Source organism: Diabrotica undecimpunctata, chromosome 7 (assembly GCF_040954645.1).
Source record: "Diabrotica undecimpunctata isolate CICGRU chromosome 7, icDiaUnde3, whole genome shotgun sequence".
Taxonomy (NCBI): Eukaryota; Metazoa; Arthropoda; class Insecta; order Coleoptera; family Chrysomelidae; genus Diabrotica; species Diabrotica undecimpunctata.
The window spans coordinates 3,807,743-3,823,094 of NC_092809.1; the positions used below are offsets into that span (position 1 = coordinate 3,807,743).

General features: G+C 33.6%; 2 protein-coding genes across 3 annotated transcripts in view; one reads left to right on the plus strand and one right to left on the minus strand.

Annotated features, from left to right (window-relative positions):
- Positions 1-10,627, minus strand: part of anchor (integral membrane protein GPR155 homolog anchor) — a 36,936-nt gene extending 26,309 nt beyond the window's left edge. The window contains exons 1-8 of one of the 2 annotated variants that reach the window (XM_072536610.1): positions 10,516-10,627; positions 7,443-7,601; positions 6,563-6,852; positions 6,115-6,440; positions 2,513-2,634; positions 1,777-1,942; positions 1,192-1,431; positions 636-844 (exon numbers count right to left, since the gene is read on the minus strand). In XM_072536610.1, the coding sequence (XP_072392711.1) occupies positions 636-844; positions 1,192-1,431; positions 1,777-1,942; positions 2,513-2,634; positions 6,115-6,440; positions 6,563-6,852; positions 7,443-7,525 (1,436 nt within the window). In that variant the 5' untranslated portion in view covers positions 7,526-7,601; positions 10,516-10,627. Of the gene's footprint in view, positions 1-635; positions 845-1,191; positions 1,432-1,776; positions 1,943-2,512; positions 2,635-6,114; positions 6,441-6,562; positions 6,853-7,442; positions 7,602-7,764; positions 7,848-10,515 lie in introns of those variants that run through there. The other variant, XM_072536609.1, reaches the window with a different exon arrangement.
- Positions 10,628-10,761: 134 nt separating this feature from the next.
- LOC140446166 (sn-1-specific diacylglycerol lipase ABHD11-like) lies at positions 10,762-15,259 on the plus strand. The gene is made up of 4 exons (XM_072538697.1): positions 10,762-11,215; positions 14,173-14,399; positions 14,469-14,600; positions 15,065-15,259. The coding sequence occupies exons 1-4, from the start codon at positions 10,802-10,804 to the stop codon at positions 15,207-15,209; spliced, it is 918 nt and encodes a 305-aa protein (XP_072394798.1). The 5' UTR covers positions 10,762-10,801; the 3' UTR covers positions 15,210-15,259.
- Positions 15,260-15,352: the final 93 nt, after the last annotated feature.

Consider the following 15,352-nt stretch of genomic DNA (forward strand, 5'->3'; position numbering starts at 1 on the left):
ACTATTATTATTAATTTGTAAAGAAAAACATAAAATTAACATCAGAAAGAGTATAATTATGATTTATTTTAAATTAAAACGCAATATAATAAAATTTAATAAAATAAATCAGTCAACATAACCTCAAAATGTGACGTATTTGATTTTAATTAAATATTTGATTACAATCTAGTTTTGTCGAATAATCGGCCCTTAAATAATTAAAAAAACTTTTATTAAAAATGCCATTTCAGGTTACATCACAGAACGTTTTCGGACTAATAACTTCATCATCAGTGCAGTTAGCAGGTACATATCGAGCACCCATAGAAATACCTTTTCTTGGGTTGGCCACCCCTGGGAGTCTTGCGTTGTCATGATGTAAATCTGTTTATAACTAAAACATTTAAATTTATCAACAGATATGTATTAATTTACAAAGTTATTTAAAGGTAACTGCACTGACGATGAACTTATTAGTCCAAAAACGTTCTGTGATGTCGCTCGAAAGGGCAATTTTAGAATATATATATATACCTTTTATAAAAAAATTTTAAATAAAAGTTTGTATAAATCATGGTATACAGCCAAATACAGCAAGTTCAATTTCAATGAGGATTTTAAAGAATTATTAGTGCCGAATTATAAAATCTTACCCCCATCCGATGAGCAGAAACACAGGTTGTAACTTTAGCACATAGCACAAGCTCCTACATTGTAAAAACAGTAAAGTTATGGCCAAAATCATTGTCCACAATCTAGTACTATACACACCAATGCTGAACAGTGAAAATTGTATGTAGCCCGCCAAACCTTCTTTCTGGTGTAGTGTGTTCCATAATATCGCCCCAAGGCAACCAATAAGCTACAAAAAATACATTTAAAAACGGATTGTGGCACTCTGGGAGTGACTGAGGAGGGGAAGCATAGCTGTCTTATCGTCTAATGTCGTCTGTCTATCATGGAACAATGGTTTTTTATTTAAATTAATTTATTAAGAACCAATGGAACTGAGCTTACTACTCCACGTAGTGTATCGCCGCTCAATCTTTCGTTACACTGCGTTTCTGTCGTTACATTGCGTTTCTGTCGTTACACTGATAAATGCATTCAGTCTGTAGCCCGCGATAAAAAAACTACGCTTCCAAAAATATAATGACGCTACAGGTAATATTTGATAAATACTACAAAACGTTTTAATAATTTACTTACTTGAGATATAACTAATGCAGATGTTATTTTATGAGGTACTTTCAGGATCTTCTTTGTTACGATAAGTACCATGAGTACCCAAAATGAGGCAATAAGACTCAATATACTTATATCCAAAGTAAATGAATCCAGTTGCTTTATATATTCTGAAGGATCACAGTTCGTGATTGTGATCATTTTTGCGGAAACAAACATCAAAGGAGCACTAACAAAAGTGCAAACCACCATAGCGCTAGCAATCTAAAAAAATGTTATGAATAGTATTATCTTATCTTATTAACTTAATCTAGCTTAATTACAAAATAATGTGTAAAATATAATTAATTCAATAATTCAAATCTGTGGCTAAAGAACCTGATTCCAATCCATCTTCTCTCTCACAGACACATTGGATAGGACTTTGCTCCAGGAAGGAACATCTGCTTTTGTGTGTATAACAAGCAAAAAGACAACAACTGCTGGTTTTTTAATTTATGGATTTTTGTTAAGTTAACGAAAAGAACAGTACAACAAAATGGCTACATACCCCATGTTACATTCAATTGGTCAATTAAATATTATTATTATGATACAATTTATACTAACCAGGTCTACATCTATTGAATATTGGTTGGCAAAAACGAAGACGGTAGGTGCAGAAGGAAATGTACCATACAAAAACCCATAGGTACTCAGATCTACAGTTTCGGTTGCATTCTGACCTGCATGTAGAAGGCTAATGGTCTCTCTTGTAACAATTGGTAACATTAACCTGCAAACATAAGATATGAAAGCTATTATGCTAATTATTGTACACATGTTATGTCACATAAACCACATATTAGACTTCTCTGTTACAATACAATATAATGTAATAATAATTATATATTATAATGTTTTGTATTTTGACAATGATTTCTGAGGTGGAAATCGAAATTTCTCATAAAATAAGCTTATTTTAAAGTAAAATTGTGCCTTATTACCAACAAAAAGAGTAAATTACAAGAATAGGGTTTTGAACACCATCATGTTGGCTATAATCCCTAGGAATTGTAACTCTTAATGAATGAAATAATAATTAATATACCATTTAAGTATTAAAAGTCAAATGCAATGGGAAATCAATAATGGATTGAATTTTTTGAGTTTATTACATCTGGATACCTATTATGGATATGGATTACTTGAGTATATTATATTTATCAACTCATGATTTCTATGCCTATGAAATTTACCATAATAGTACACAAAGCTATTCGTCACCTACTCTAACATTTAGTGTAATAAAGAAATTTAAATAAGACTATATGGATTAATTCTATTTTATTTATGCAACACTTACAATTTAACCATGATTAAAATTCCTGGTACAACTAATGTAGCGCCTTTCAACTTGTGCACTTTTCCAACCATTCTTAATCCCAAAAGAAATAGAGCACTGGCTGAAAAAGCTGAGCCTAGGACCTAAAAAACACATGTTCTTGTATCAATTAAGCAGATTTCTAAATTTCTGAAAGAAAAGTATTCAATAAGTGATGGATTCAATGGTTGCTTGATGGAAATTCATTTTATCTAACAAAGAACATTGAAAATTCTGTTTTCAACACTTCCAGAAAATTTATTATAAGTGGTAATCACTAAAGCTGTTTCGACAGAGTGAAATTTTCGTTAAGTGATCTATTTTTTGGATCCATTTACAGTTTATAGTCTTAACTGAATAAGCTAAAGAGGAGAGAAATGTTGGTCATTTAGAATTATATCTGCATTTTTAATTTCCATAGATTCCAATAAAGATAGCAAAAGGCCTTTATTTTGAATGTGAAGAATGTTAAATTCGTCATTAAAAGAATGATTATGATCTAGAACAGTGGTCGCCAACCTCTTCAATGTGTTGAGCTACTTTGTTAATTTTGAAATAAACAGCGAGCTACCCACACGGAAGCCACGTAACGCAACGTAAATGAAATAATCCACAGTTAATCTATTATTATATGTATTTATTTTACTGTTTAACTGGTAATACATAATACATAGGTACTAATAATAAACTAATAACAAAATAACTAATACTACTAGTACGTACTTGTTCACAGCTACATTCCTACCTATCAAACGAAGGTATTTGAAAAATAAACACAAACTTTTATCCAGCGACAACGGCATGTCACATATGATTTAAAAATAGTTAATAATAACAACAAAAAAGTAACGCACTATCATAAACATAAACATTGAAAAATAAAAAAGCACGTTCAATGAGAAGGCTGACACTCAGACTCATCGATAATTTTTTTAATGTTTGCAGTATAATTTGATGCAGCCATTCGAATACAATTATTAAAATGTTCATCTGTAAGTCGATTGCGATATTTTTTCTTAATAAACTTCATATTGGAAAAAGAAGATTCACACAACTAGGTTGAACTGAATAATGCTTTCACTTTCAAGGCAACACGGCATAGAACTGAATATTTGACTTTACTTACAATAGGCCAGATACATTCAGTACTTGAGACTAACGATTTTAAGGCTAAATCATTTTAAAACTTCCATTTGTGTTGCAGCGATGTCTTCGCCAAAGTTCTGCATAACACAAGCTGCAAACTGCTGGATATCAATTTCCATAAAGGGTGAAACAACAAACTGCGCTACTAAAGCCATTTCATTGAAATCCTTAAAACGATTTTTGAAGTAACTCTTCAGGGTAGAAATTATTTCTACATGATATTTGTTGTCATAGGGGGCTAATAGATTTTGAGATATTTTTTCTGAAAGAATAGGAAAATGCTTGGAATCGCTGTTAATTAGGTTTTGTTCCCAAAACTCCAGCTTTTTGATAAATGCTTTTATATCAGAAATCAGTTCCGCTAGTTCTTTGTCTCTCCCCTGAAGCTGCAAATTAAGTTCGTTTAATTTCTCTGTAATGTCCACGAGAAAACCAAAATCTCTAAGCCAGATTGAATTTTCTAGTTCCGGAGTCGGTTCATCGCGTTGTTTGAAAAATTGAACTATGCCAGATAGGACATTATTAAAACGTTTCAGCACCCGTCCTCTACTTAACCATCGGACTTCAGAGTGAAGGTGGAGGTCCCCGTATTGACAGTCAACTTCATCGGCCAAGGTTCTGAATAATCTTCTTTGTAACGCTTGAGCTCTAATCTTGTTCACAATTTTTACCACCAGTTTCATAACGTTGTTTAGTTTCAGGAAATTTCCACATAATGCTTGCTGATGGATAATGCAGTGGTAACAGAGGAATTGCTGAAAAGTTTCATCTTTACGACATAACGCCACCAGATCCTTATCACAACCCACCATAGCTGGAGCGCCATCAGTTGTCAAGCCTACCATTTTCGATATTGGAATTTTCTCGGAAGAAATAATATTTTTTAAATGAGAAAACAACTCCTGTCCAGAAGTGTGTCCTTTCAGTGGAATTAACTTCAAAAAATCTTCTTTAATCGTAAAATCACTAAAAACCATCCTGACGAATACGGCCACCTGGGCAGTGTCAACGACATCTGTTGATTCATCCAGTCGAAGTGAAAAATAAACACAGTTATCTAAGTCAGTTCTTAACTGTAAAAAAATATCATTGCTCATTACTTCTACACGTCTCATCACTGTATTAGCAGAAAGTTGCATAGATTTTATAGCTGAAACTATCTCGTCTTTATTTCTAAAGTTGGCAAATAACGAATCAGCAGCCTCTAAAAACGCCTGTTTTATCATTTTCCCGTCTTCATAAGGTTTCTTTTTTTTTGTGCAATTATCTGGGACACACGGTACGATGCTTCAGTTGCAGCCTTATTTTTGTCGACTGTTCTTAAAAATATTGATTGTTGTCCAATTAACTGTTTTTTTAACTGTTTCAGTTTCTCCTTTCTGGCGGCAGAATGTAGTGGGAATGATTTTTCAAAATTAGAATGTACAGTTTTATGATGTCTCTCAATATTTCCTTTTTTAGCAACGGAGACCGAAGTATTACATAACAAACACACATTTTTATCTTTAACTTCTGTAAAAAAGTATTGTTCTTCCCATTCCGAATGAAAGTGGTATGTCTTTACCTTCTTACAACTGCTTGCCATAATATTATTTTTGTTGTTCTCTACTAACCCAACCGCTGGACGTTGGTTACGCGTTCAGTTTTAAACTAAGCGCAATGTCGCCGCGCCGTGCGTATTTATCCCGTTCAAAGCAATCCAGATCGTTCTCGAATACTAACGCGCTGGTCCGGCTGGTCGGTTCTATAAATAGCCGATTCTAGCTTGACGGCGTCAGGGGCAGATCGCTCACCGCAACGTTGCCGCTGTTTATGTTTAATATTATGACAATTAGATTTTTTTGTGGAATTTTCGGAAGCTTCTCTGATTTTTGCAGTTTGTATTTTTTAAATTAAAATCGTTGTGAGAGCTACCAGAATTGCCTCCGCGAGCTACCGGTAGCTCGCGATCGACAGGTTGGCGACCACTGATCTAGAATGTAAAGGGTGTATGTAGAATATGTTTTTCTATTATTGAAAGCCCTTTTGTGTTCTGCTATACATTTGTTAAAATTTCTACCAGTTTGACCAATATAAGATTTTGGACTTTGGGTTTTGGTGTAAGTGCTTTTTCTTTTGGATCTTGTTGTTCGTTCTGAAAGCTGTTGTTATTCCTTTCTTTTTTATGTGTTTGGCTATTTTTGTTGATATCTTGTTTATATATTGTCACAGAACACAAAACAATTGTTATTTGTTCTGTGATATTGTTATGAAAGTTCAGTAAGATTTATCTGACACAAATTTTTTTAATATTACAAAAACTCTTAGCAGATAAAAGAACATTAAATATAGTTCCCTGTCATTTTTTGTATCTACCACTAAGAGACTAAGCAGTATACTGTGAGTATTCTCGACAATATTGAATTTGTACAAAAGTGCTACACTAAACATTAACTTACCTTTAGCGTTCCTCCTAAATAAATAGGAACATTGTGCTTAAAAACCGCATTTCCTAATATTCCTAAAATGGTCATAAAAATAATGGGGTTCATAAATATATTCTTAAAGACAGATACAGCCAATTTTAATCTTTCTCTGTGTGAATTCAAATTGTTGGAAATTTCTCCATCATTGATCAATATTTGTTCACTGCCCTCGTCTCTTCTCCTTTTTCCAATCTCCATTAAGATGAATGATATGGGATTTAAAATGGCTAAGCTGATTGGGGCCATTAGATACAGATATGTGGCATACTCTGGATGAGTATGTTTATATAAAGCAGCAACTAAGACAAAAATATAATTATTTTTAAAAAAAATGCTTGTTTGAACTCATTGATATGGTTGTTTCAGTTAAAATTCAAGTTTCACAACTGTTCCAAAGAATTTTTAAATGATATAAACTTACCAATGGGATAACCAATAGCGAAATCATTACTTTGTGTGCAAAATATGGCAAATATACCAGCTCTTCCCAACTTCAGAGGCCTACCGACTAAGAGGGTAACAATTATCACAGAAAAAAATACAATACTCTTTGCTATCAAAATGGATAACAAAAATATCCAATTTACTTGGCTAAGTTCTATTTCAGCTAGGGACATAAAAATTAATGAAGGCAATGAAAAAGTCCCTATGAAAGTATTTATGCCTTTGGCCTCTGTCTCTGATATCCAGTTCATCCTTCCAGCAACATACCTACAATAGAATATAAAAATAAATACATACATGCATAATCAACAGTCTTCTATTAAGGTGCCAAGGTATAAAATAAAAACTATTTATGTACTAAGGTGCCAAGCACAACTTTATGCCTAGGATATGCTTATAATTACTGCAAATAATGCACCATAAATGTATTGAGAATTAAAAAGCTGTAATACAAATTAAATGAAGAATTTGTAAGATGATTTATTACAAACATGAATTATTTTTCAAATATTTCCTTCAACCAGACAATATTGCATTTTGGAACAATAGAACAATAGTGAATCTAAATTTCATGTAGTAGGGCCATGATTAAAGTTACCACACTTTTCTTACTCTCATACAACTCTTAGTAAAACACATTATTATTATTAATGTGTGGTGCATATACATCAGATCAGATTAAAGAAAATATTAGATCTTGACTAGTGCTGTAACACCATAAGCAAATAATATATAAATTTAATATTTTCCCTGTGAAAATTTCATTGTGTAGATATGGGTCACTATGTTTAAATACTAAAAAAGGACTCTACCGCCTAGTCGTGCATAAGTGATATTGATATGACAAAACTACATACCCGCAAATGATAATGGCAAAACATTGTGTTAAAGCTGGATATAGGTTCTCAAAGGAAGTCCCAACGTCGTAGACCTCATCCATTATCACTTAATAAATTTTTTAGTACAGTGTCATCCTATCCAAAGCTCACATTCCAAATGTTATGTTACTTTGTTCTCTGTGAAATAAAAATCGATATTTTAATATATTAACGCACATACATAAACACTACATTGTTTGTTAGGAAACTGAAAATACATTTAATTAATTAACTCTGTAAGTATATTATATTCCACTAAAACTGTTATCAATGGTAAACAATAAAAAAAATGATCACATACAATTTTATCAAGTTATCACACATTCAACCATCTGTAAAAATAATGATAAATTAGTTTGATTTTGAATGTCACTTGGGGTTGGGGTATTTTCTTTTTAATGGTGACTGTTGGTACGAAATTCAAAAAGGAGTTTTTGAAGTTAGTTTTTGAGTCATGACGTCATGCACGTCTTTCAACTGATGTTATCCAGATAAACAAGAATAAAAATCATTGTACAATCATCAGTAAGTGAAGCAGAATTCATTAATATAAATTTCGTCCCCGTAGACATCGTTCCGTCTTAATACATTAGTACCGAAATATGTACCTATCAATAGAAGATAATCGAAAGACCGACGAAGGAATTACAAAAACGAAATCAAGGTTATCAATAATTTGTGTGCAACATAAATTATTTCAAATAATCATAAAAAAATATATGATTTTTAGCAACACAAAACATAAACAAACATCAGTCTTAAACACATCTTTTTTTTAAGAGAAAAGACCCCCTCTACAGAAGAACCGTTGAGCACTATAAGAGAAAAACAATACAATATAGAACTACTACAAGAACAATCAATAAGAGAACTATACAAACAACGTCTAGACCAAAAATAAATAGAATTCAGATACGGCAACATAGAAGAAATATACGAGCATATAAAGGGGAGCATAAAACAAGCTATTAGCATTCCATCGAGTTAGAATTCGAGGCCCTTGGAGAGAAAGAACATATAACAAACAAACAGCACTATTATGAAATAAATGAACCAACAAAAAGAATAATTAAAGAAAAAAACCAACTATACAGAAAATGGCTGACTACAAACAAAGATGAAGTTTATGAAGAATATAGAGAAAAAGATAGAGAAATAAAAAAACAAATAACACAACAAAAGAGTGAAGAATGAGAAAGAACCTGCTTAAATATTGAAATATACATAGGAGGTACAAGAACTTTGGAGTCATGGAAAGTACTGAGAGAACAAGAAATAGAAATAACAAATAGGGAAATGAGAACGACCATAAAAGCAATCAAAAATAAGAAAGCACCGGGACCTGGAAGCTCGCACCTGAGCTTATAAAGTACGGCTCAAAAAAATTACACCGGATGATAAAATGGATATTTCAGAAAGCCATAAATGGAGAACAGCTCCCAAAGGAATGGACGGAGGCATATATGGCATCTATATTTAAGAAAGGAGATAGGAAACGATGCGAAAACTACAGAGGAATAAGCGTAATATCATCAATAGAAAGATTATATGGGAAAATACTGCGAGAAAAGATAGAGCAAGCGATAAAAGACAAAATCGTGGAGGATCTGGCAGGTTTCACGGCAGGAAGATAATGCATAGACCATATATATACACTGTAACAACTGTTGGAAAAGAAAAAAGCAAAAAATAGAGATATACATTTGGCATTTATGGGCCTGAGAAAGGCGCATGACTCCGTGCCAAGGTCAGAACTATGAAAGGCAATGTACACATAAGAAATACAGACGGAATTCATAGAAGCTACAAAAGCTCTGTATGAAGAAAATAAAGCGTTCATTAAAATGGGAACAAGAATCATAGGAGACTTCACCACAACAGAAGGGCTCTTGCAGGGTTGTTCCACATCTCCAACCCTATTCAAAATAGACTTAGAGAAAGCCTTGACTATATGGAAAAGAAAATGCGAAGGCATGGGAGTACCGGTACGAAACGAATACTTATATACGTTAAGCTTTGCAGACTATCAAGTGTACGTGATGAAGAAACTACAAGAAGAATATACCAAGGTTGGCCTAGATGTTAACCTTGCGAAAACAGAGTATCTATCTACAAGTGAAGAAGACAACATACCAATCAAAGGAAGGGATACATTCAAATACTTGGGGTTTATATATATACACCGGTATTTAGGCGCCACGCCCTTCCGGTAGGGATCTAGGGAGGAGTATCACCGAGCCGCAAGCCCTTATCTCTTGCCGTACTGCTCCACCATAGGCCGATCAAACACCAGCATATTCTAGTCTAAGCCGCAGATTCATCTAGAATTTTAAACTGCTGCGTTAGCCTTTTTTATTTTTCTGTACACCGATCTAAGGTTCGAACCCACATCCGCTGAACCATTCGACAGTGAAGCGAGTGAAAATCGACCGCCTAGCCCGCTTGGCTATCTGACCGACATGGGGTTTATAATCACGAAAAAGGCAACAACAGAGGAAGAAATTAAGCAAAGATTAGGACAAACAAGAACAGCAATCCGACAACTTAACTCAGTATGGTGGGATAGACACCTAAATATGAACACAAAAACACAGATTTATAAAACATTAGTGCGAAGTATTATGACATATGGGGCTGAAAATTGGATTATAAACATGAAAAACAGCAGTAAGATAGTAGCAACAGAGATGGAATGCCTGCGAAGATGCTGCAGAGTAATAAGAATTGATAGAAGTAATGACGAAATAAAGCAAAGAACATCAATAGAAACAGACATACTAACATATATAGAACAAAAAAGACTAAAGTGGTATGGACATGTAAGAAGAATTAGCGACAGCAGATGGATAAAGAGAATAACCGAATGGTGCGCCATAGGAAGGAAAAAAACAGGACGACCCAGGAGATCCTGGAGGAACGAAGTAGACGACGCCATGATTAAGAGAGACCTAAACGATGGAGAATAGGACAACAGAGCGAGATGGAAAGAGTTGAGCGAGGGAAGGCAGTGAATACTGTAGAATCCGTGAATATATATAGAAAGATCACTTACGCTTATTATTACATTCTTCCTGTTATAAAGAAGAATAAAGAAGGTTCTCCCAGTTTCTTCGTCAATTCGGAAGTTTCTATATAAGGTCTTATCACTACTGTAAAATATCAACTTCATATTATAAACGTCTTTTAATATCACTGCAATAATTTGACCCGAAAGAGTAATTTTTTACATTTTATAGTATAAACAACCTAAATGTTATCATAGATGACAAATAATTGACATTATATTTAGATAATCTTAATGTCAGTTCCAAAAAAAATTCCAGTTGTCGTTGAAAAAAATGTTTCTATCCATTAAAAACCAAATTCCAGAATTTTTAATATGTTTTAAAGAAATAAATTTATTCAAAAAGAGTTCAACATCAAATGTTGAAGATGTAAAGCCTGTTAAGCTAGCTTACAAAACTTATGACAAGAGAGCTGCTTCCCCTTTAATGATAATCCATGCTCTATTTGGAAATAAAACAAATTGGTCTACGATCGGTAAATCATTTAATGAGAGTACTATACCTCGCAGAAAAGTTATAATTATAGACTGTCGTAATCATGGTGAAAGTCCCCACACTGAATCTCATACATATACACATATTGTTGCCGATTTAAAGGCATTATTGGATAGTTTATCAATTCAAAGATTAGCATTACTCGGTCATTCTATGGGAGGAAGGGCTTCCATGTTGTTTTCACTTAAATATGTAAGTAAAACATTTATTCAATCAGCGATAAAACCAAAATTACAACTCTTCATAACCTATTTTCATTTCATTAATAAAATACAATTTACATGCTAAAAAATGAAAACGTAGTTCAAGATATATGATTAGTCTACTTCTTTACTTTACATTTTATAATTTGTAATCACGTACAAAAAGCAGTTAAAAGAAATGTAAGAAGAGACAAAAGAAGGTGGGATGAAGAACTAGCAAAATAAATGAAACAGCTTCACAACACAACAGAACTGGAAAGCTATACGAAATTACTAGACGACTAAAAAAATGGACACAACTGTTCAAACATTGTAAGATCCAAGACTACAGAACTTAATCTCTAATTAAGTAGAGAGATCGAAAGAGCATTTTCAGGTCACCCAGGGAAAACGCAGATGAAATTGTCGAAAACCCGCAGTATATAGACTTGCGTATATCTTGCGAGGCCCCTTCCAAAACGGAGATAATAACAGCTATCAAATCTCTGAGAAATAACAAGTCTCCGGTAATCGATAACATTACTACCGAAATACTTATTACTAATCCGTATCTAACTGCTGAAATTTTGCTCCCCATAATCCGGAAGGTGTGGGAAACAAACCGCATTCCAGTGGGCTGGAAAAGGGGTAACATTAAAACGGCAACCTCACACTGTGTAAAAATTGGAGAGGAATAATCTTGCTTACCGCAATAAATAAAATCTTCACGACCATCATACTTAAAAGATTAACAAACAAGGTTGAATTTCGAGCTGGCCAAGCACACTTTAGACCAGAATCCTCCTGCATAGAACACATTAATAATGTGAGGGTAAAAATGGAACAATCGGTTAAATGGAACACATCCCTATACATGGTTTTTGTTGACTTTGAGCGTGCCTTTGACAACTTATCTCATGCTGCTTTATGGAAAATTTAAGCGCTAAGAAACATCCCGCCTAAAATAATTTCTTATTACTCCTCAAACTAGAACTTGAATCCTAACTTCTCAAAGCAGAACTTGAAAAGGCAGATAACAAATGTCAACTCAGAAGTGATGCCCGAAATAAGCCATGAAGAAATAGAAAGAGCAGTAAAAGAAATAAAAAGGAATAAAGCTCCTGGAACCAATGGAATCCTAGCAGAAATGCTGAAGGAAGGCGGAAAAGAAGCCATCACATATCTAAAAATACTATTATAAAATGTCTATTCCAAGGTAACATACCCGAACAATGGAATACTGCTGAAACAATAGTAATACACAAAAAGGGAGACACCACAGACCTGAAAAATTATCGACCAATTTCACTTCTTTCACAACTTTACAAAACCTTTACAAAGATTATTACAAACAGGTTAACAATTAAATTTGACGGATATCAACCAGTAAAACAAGCTGGATTTAGAAAAGGGTACAGCACCTGTGACCATCTTTATACCATACTTTGAAAACCCTAATAGAAAAGACTAACGAATACAATCTCCCATTATATCTGGCTTTTATGGATTATGAAAAAGCTTTTGATAGCGTAGAACTGTGGGCAATAGAAGAAGCATTAGTCAACAACCGGATCGACTCCAGGTAGCGAATATTAATACATAAAATTAACGAACAAGCTGAAATAATAGTGACGTTGGGTAATGGAATCGAAACAAGACCAGTAAAAATCAACCCAGGAGTAAGACAAGGAGACACAATATCTCCAAAATTATTTACAGCTGCCCTAGAAGATATCTTTAAGTCAATAGACTCGGAAAATAAGGGAATCCCTATTAACGGAAGATACTTGAACCATCTTAGATACGCAGATGATGTAGTACTAATAGCCGATACGTGGAATGCACTGAATACGATGATTGAGGAGCTACACACAGAATCTCTAAAAAAAGGACTGAAAATGAATTTCAGCAAAACTAAACTAATGTCAAACAAAGATGACAAACCTATGATAAACATCGAAGGGACAGAGATAGAACACGTAGATGAAGATACATATCTGGGTCAAAATATCAAGGTAAGCAAAGAAAATCAGACTACCGAAATAAGCAGACTAGACGTGTAAACGTGGGATGGGCAGCATTCGGAAGACTCTCATACGTACTTAAAAATAAAAATATACCTCACAGACTGCGAACCAAAGTGTTTAATTCTTGTATCCTACCTGTACTTACATATGGAGCTCAAACCTGGACATTCACTAAAATAAACATGGAGAGGATCAGAAAAACTCAGAGAGCTATGGAACGACAGATGCTGGGTATCTCACTCAAAGGCCATAAAACCAATGAAGACATTCGTAATAGATCAAAAGTACAAGATGCTGTCGAAAAAAGGCAGTTAAACTGAAATGGAAATGGGCTGGACATAACGAACGTCTTAAAGATGGTCGATGGAATAAAAAAATCGGGAATTGGCGGCCATATGAAGCCAAAAAAACACGAGGAAGACCGCAAATGCGCTGGAGCGACGATATTAAAAGAACTGCAGGGCCAATGTGGAAACATCTTACAAACAACAGAGATAAATGGCGAGAATTAGGAGAGGCTTATATTCGGCAATCCGAATAGAGAGAAGGGCTTAAATATATATATATATTCGGATAAGTTTCCGCGGTCAGATAAATGAAAATTACTGAGTTCTCGGGAAGAACCGCGTTGAGAATTTAAAACTCGACGTTTCGGCACCCATTTTGGAGCCATTATCAAGAGGGATACGGTTCGGTTCGAGTTCGGGGTCTCAATCTGCCTACTCCCCTCACTCGAGACGTACCAGTATCGTTACGATACTGGTACGTATATATATATATATATATATATATATATATATATATATATATATATATATATATCTTCCCGAGAACTAAGTAATTTTCATATATATATATATATATATATATATATATATATATATATATATATATATATATATATATATATATAAACTTACATATTTTTTTTATTTTTCAGCCCAATATGGTGGAGAAATTAATCGTAGGAGACACTTCACCAATTTCTGGGATGCAGATAGCTGACTTTTTACCAATTATTGACACGCTTATGAATATCAAAATACCTACAAATGTCTCCCTCTCTGAAGCAAAAAAACACGTAGACGCACAATTAAACTCAAAAATTACTAATACGATCGTAAGAAATTTTCTCCTATCAAACCTTATCAAAAAAGAGGATGGAAGGTGAATAATATGATGGTAGATAACTTTTTCTAACAGATGATCGGTATATTTAAGAGGTTTTTGTTTTAGCATTAATTGGAAAGTAAATTTTCCTGTTCTAAAAAAAGATTTACAACATATGTGGGAATTCCCCCTCGATGATACAATGAAGTATGAAGGGCCTACTCTGTTTGTCGCTGGACAGAAATCTAGCTTTTTACCGTGAGTACCTCCATCATCAATACTGTACACCGTAATATTTAACACGGTATTACTTAATCCTATTTTTTTTTTCAAATAGAGCAGATCTACAGCAAATTTTATATCGGCAACAACGTTATGTTGCGCCAAAGAGTAGATACAAGAAGTTTTTTTTATCAATTCTGTCGAGTTTTGTCGTTCAGTTAGCAGCAAAGTTAACATTCTCGAGTAAAAACTGTCTGTGTCTAAGAAAGAACGAGTTTTATTGATAAAAGTTATGATTCCAGTTCTTCGCTGGAGTTCCCAGCCGTACCAAAATTAGTCCAATAATAAAACAATTCGAAAAAATGGTTATAATAATCCTTACATCATCATCATTATAACTTGCTCTAGCCTCCTCAAGAATTTCTCTCCAGTTGTTCCTATCCATCGCCTTCTTCCGTCAAGCACGTATTCCAATAAATATACCAATATTTTTGTTTTAGGAAATCAGATTTTCCCGAAATTAAAAAATATTTCCCTAAAGCAGAATTAATCTATATTAATGGCGCCAGTCATTGGTTACATCAAGAAAAACCTAGAGAGTTTTTGGACATTACTTTGGAGTTTTTAAACAGACCTCTTAAATAACACTGTTTAATATAAAGGTTTATCGTTTTATAAGAAATAAAGTCATTTGAAAACTTTTGTTGATTTTTTCTTGCAATATATTCGTTTAATATTCTTATTTATAATTTAGCGACATCTGCATGCTATATTAATAATGGTATTTT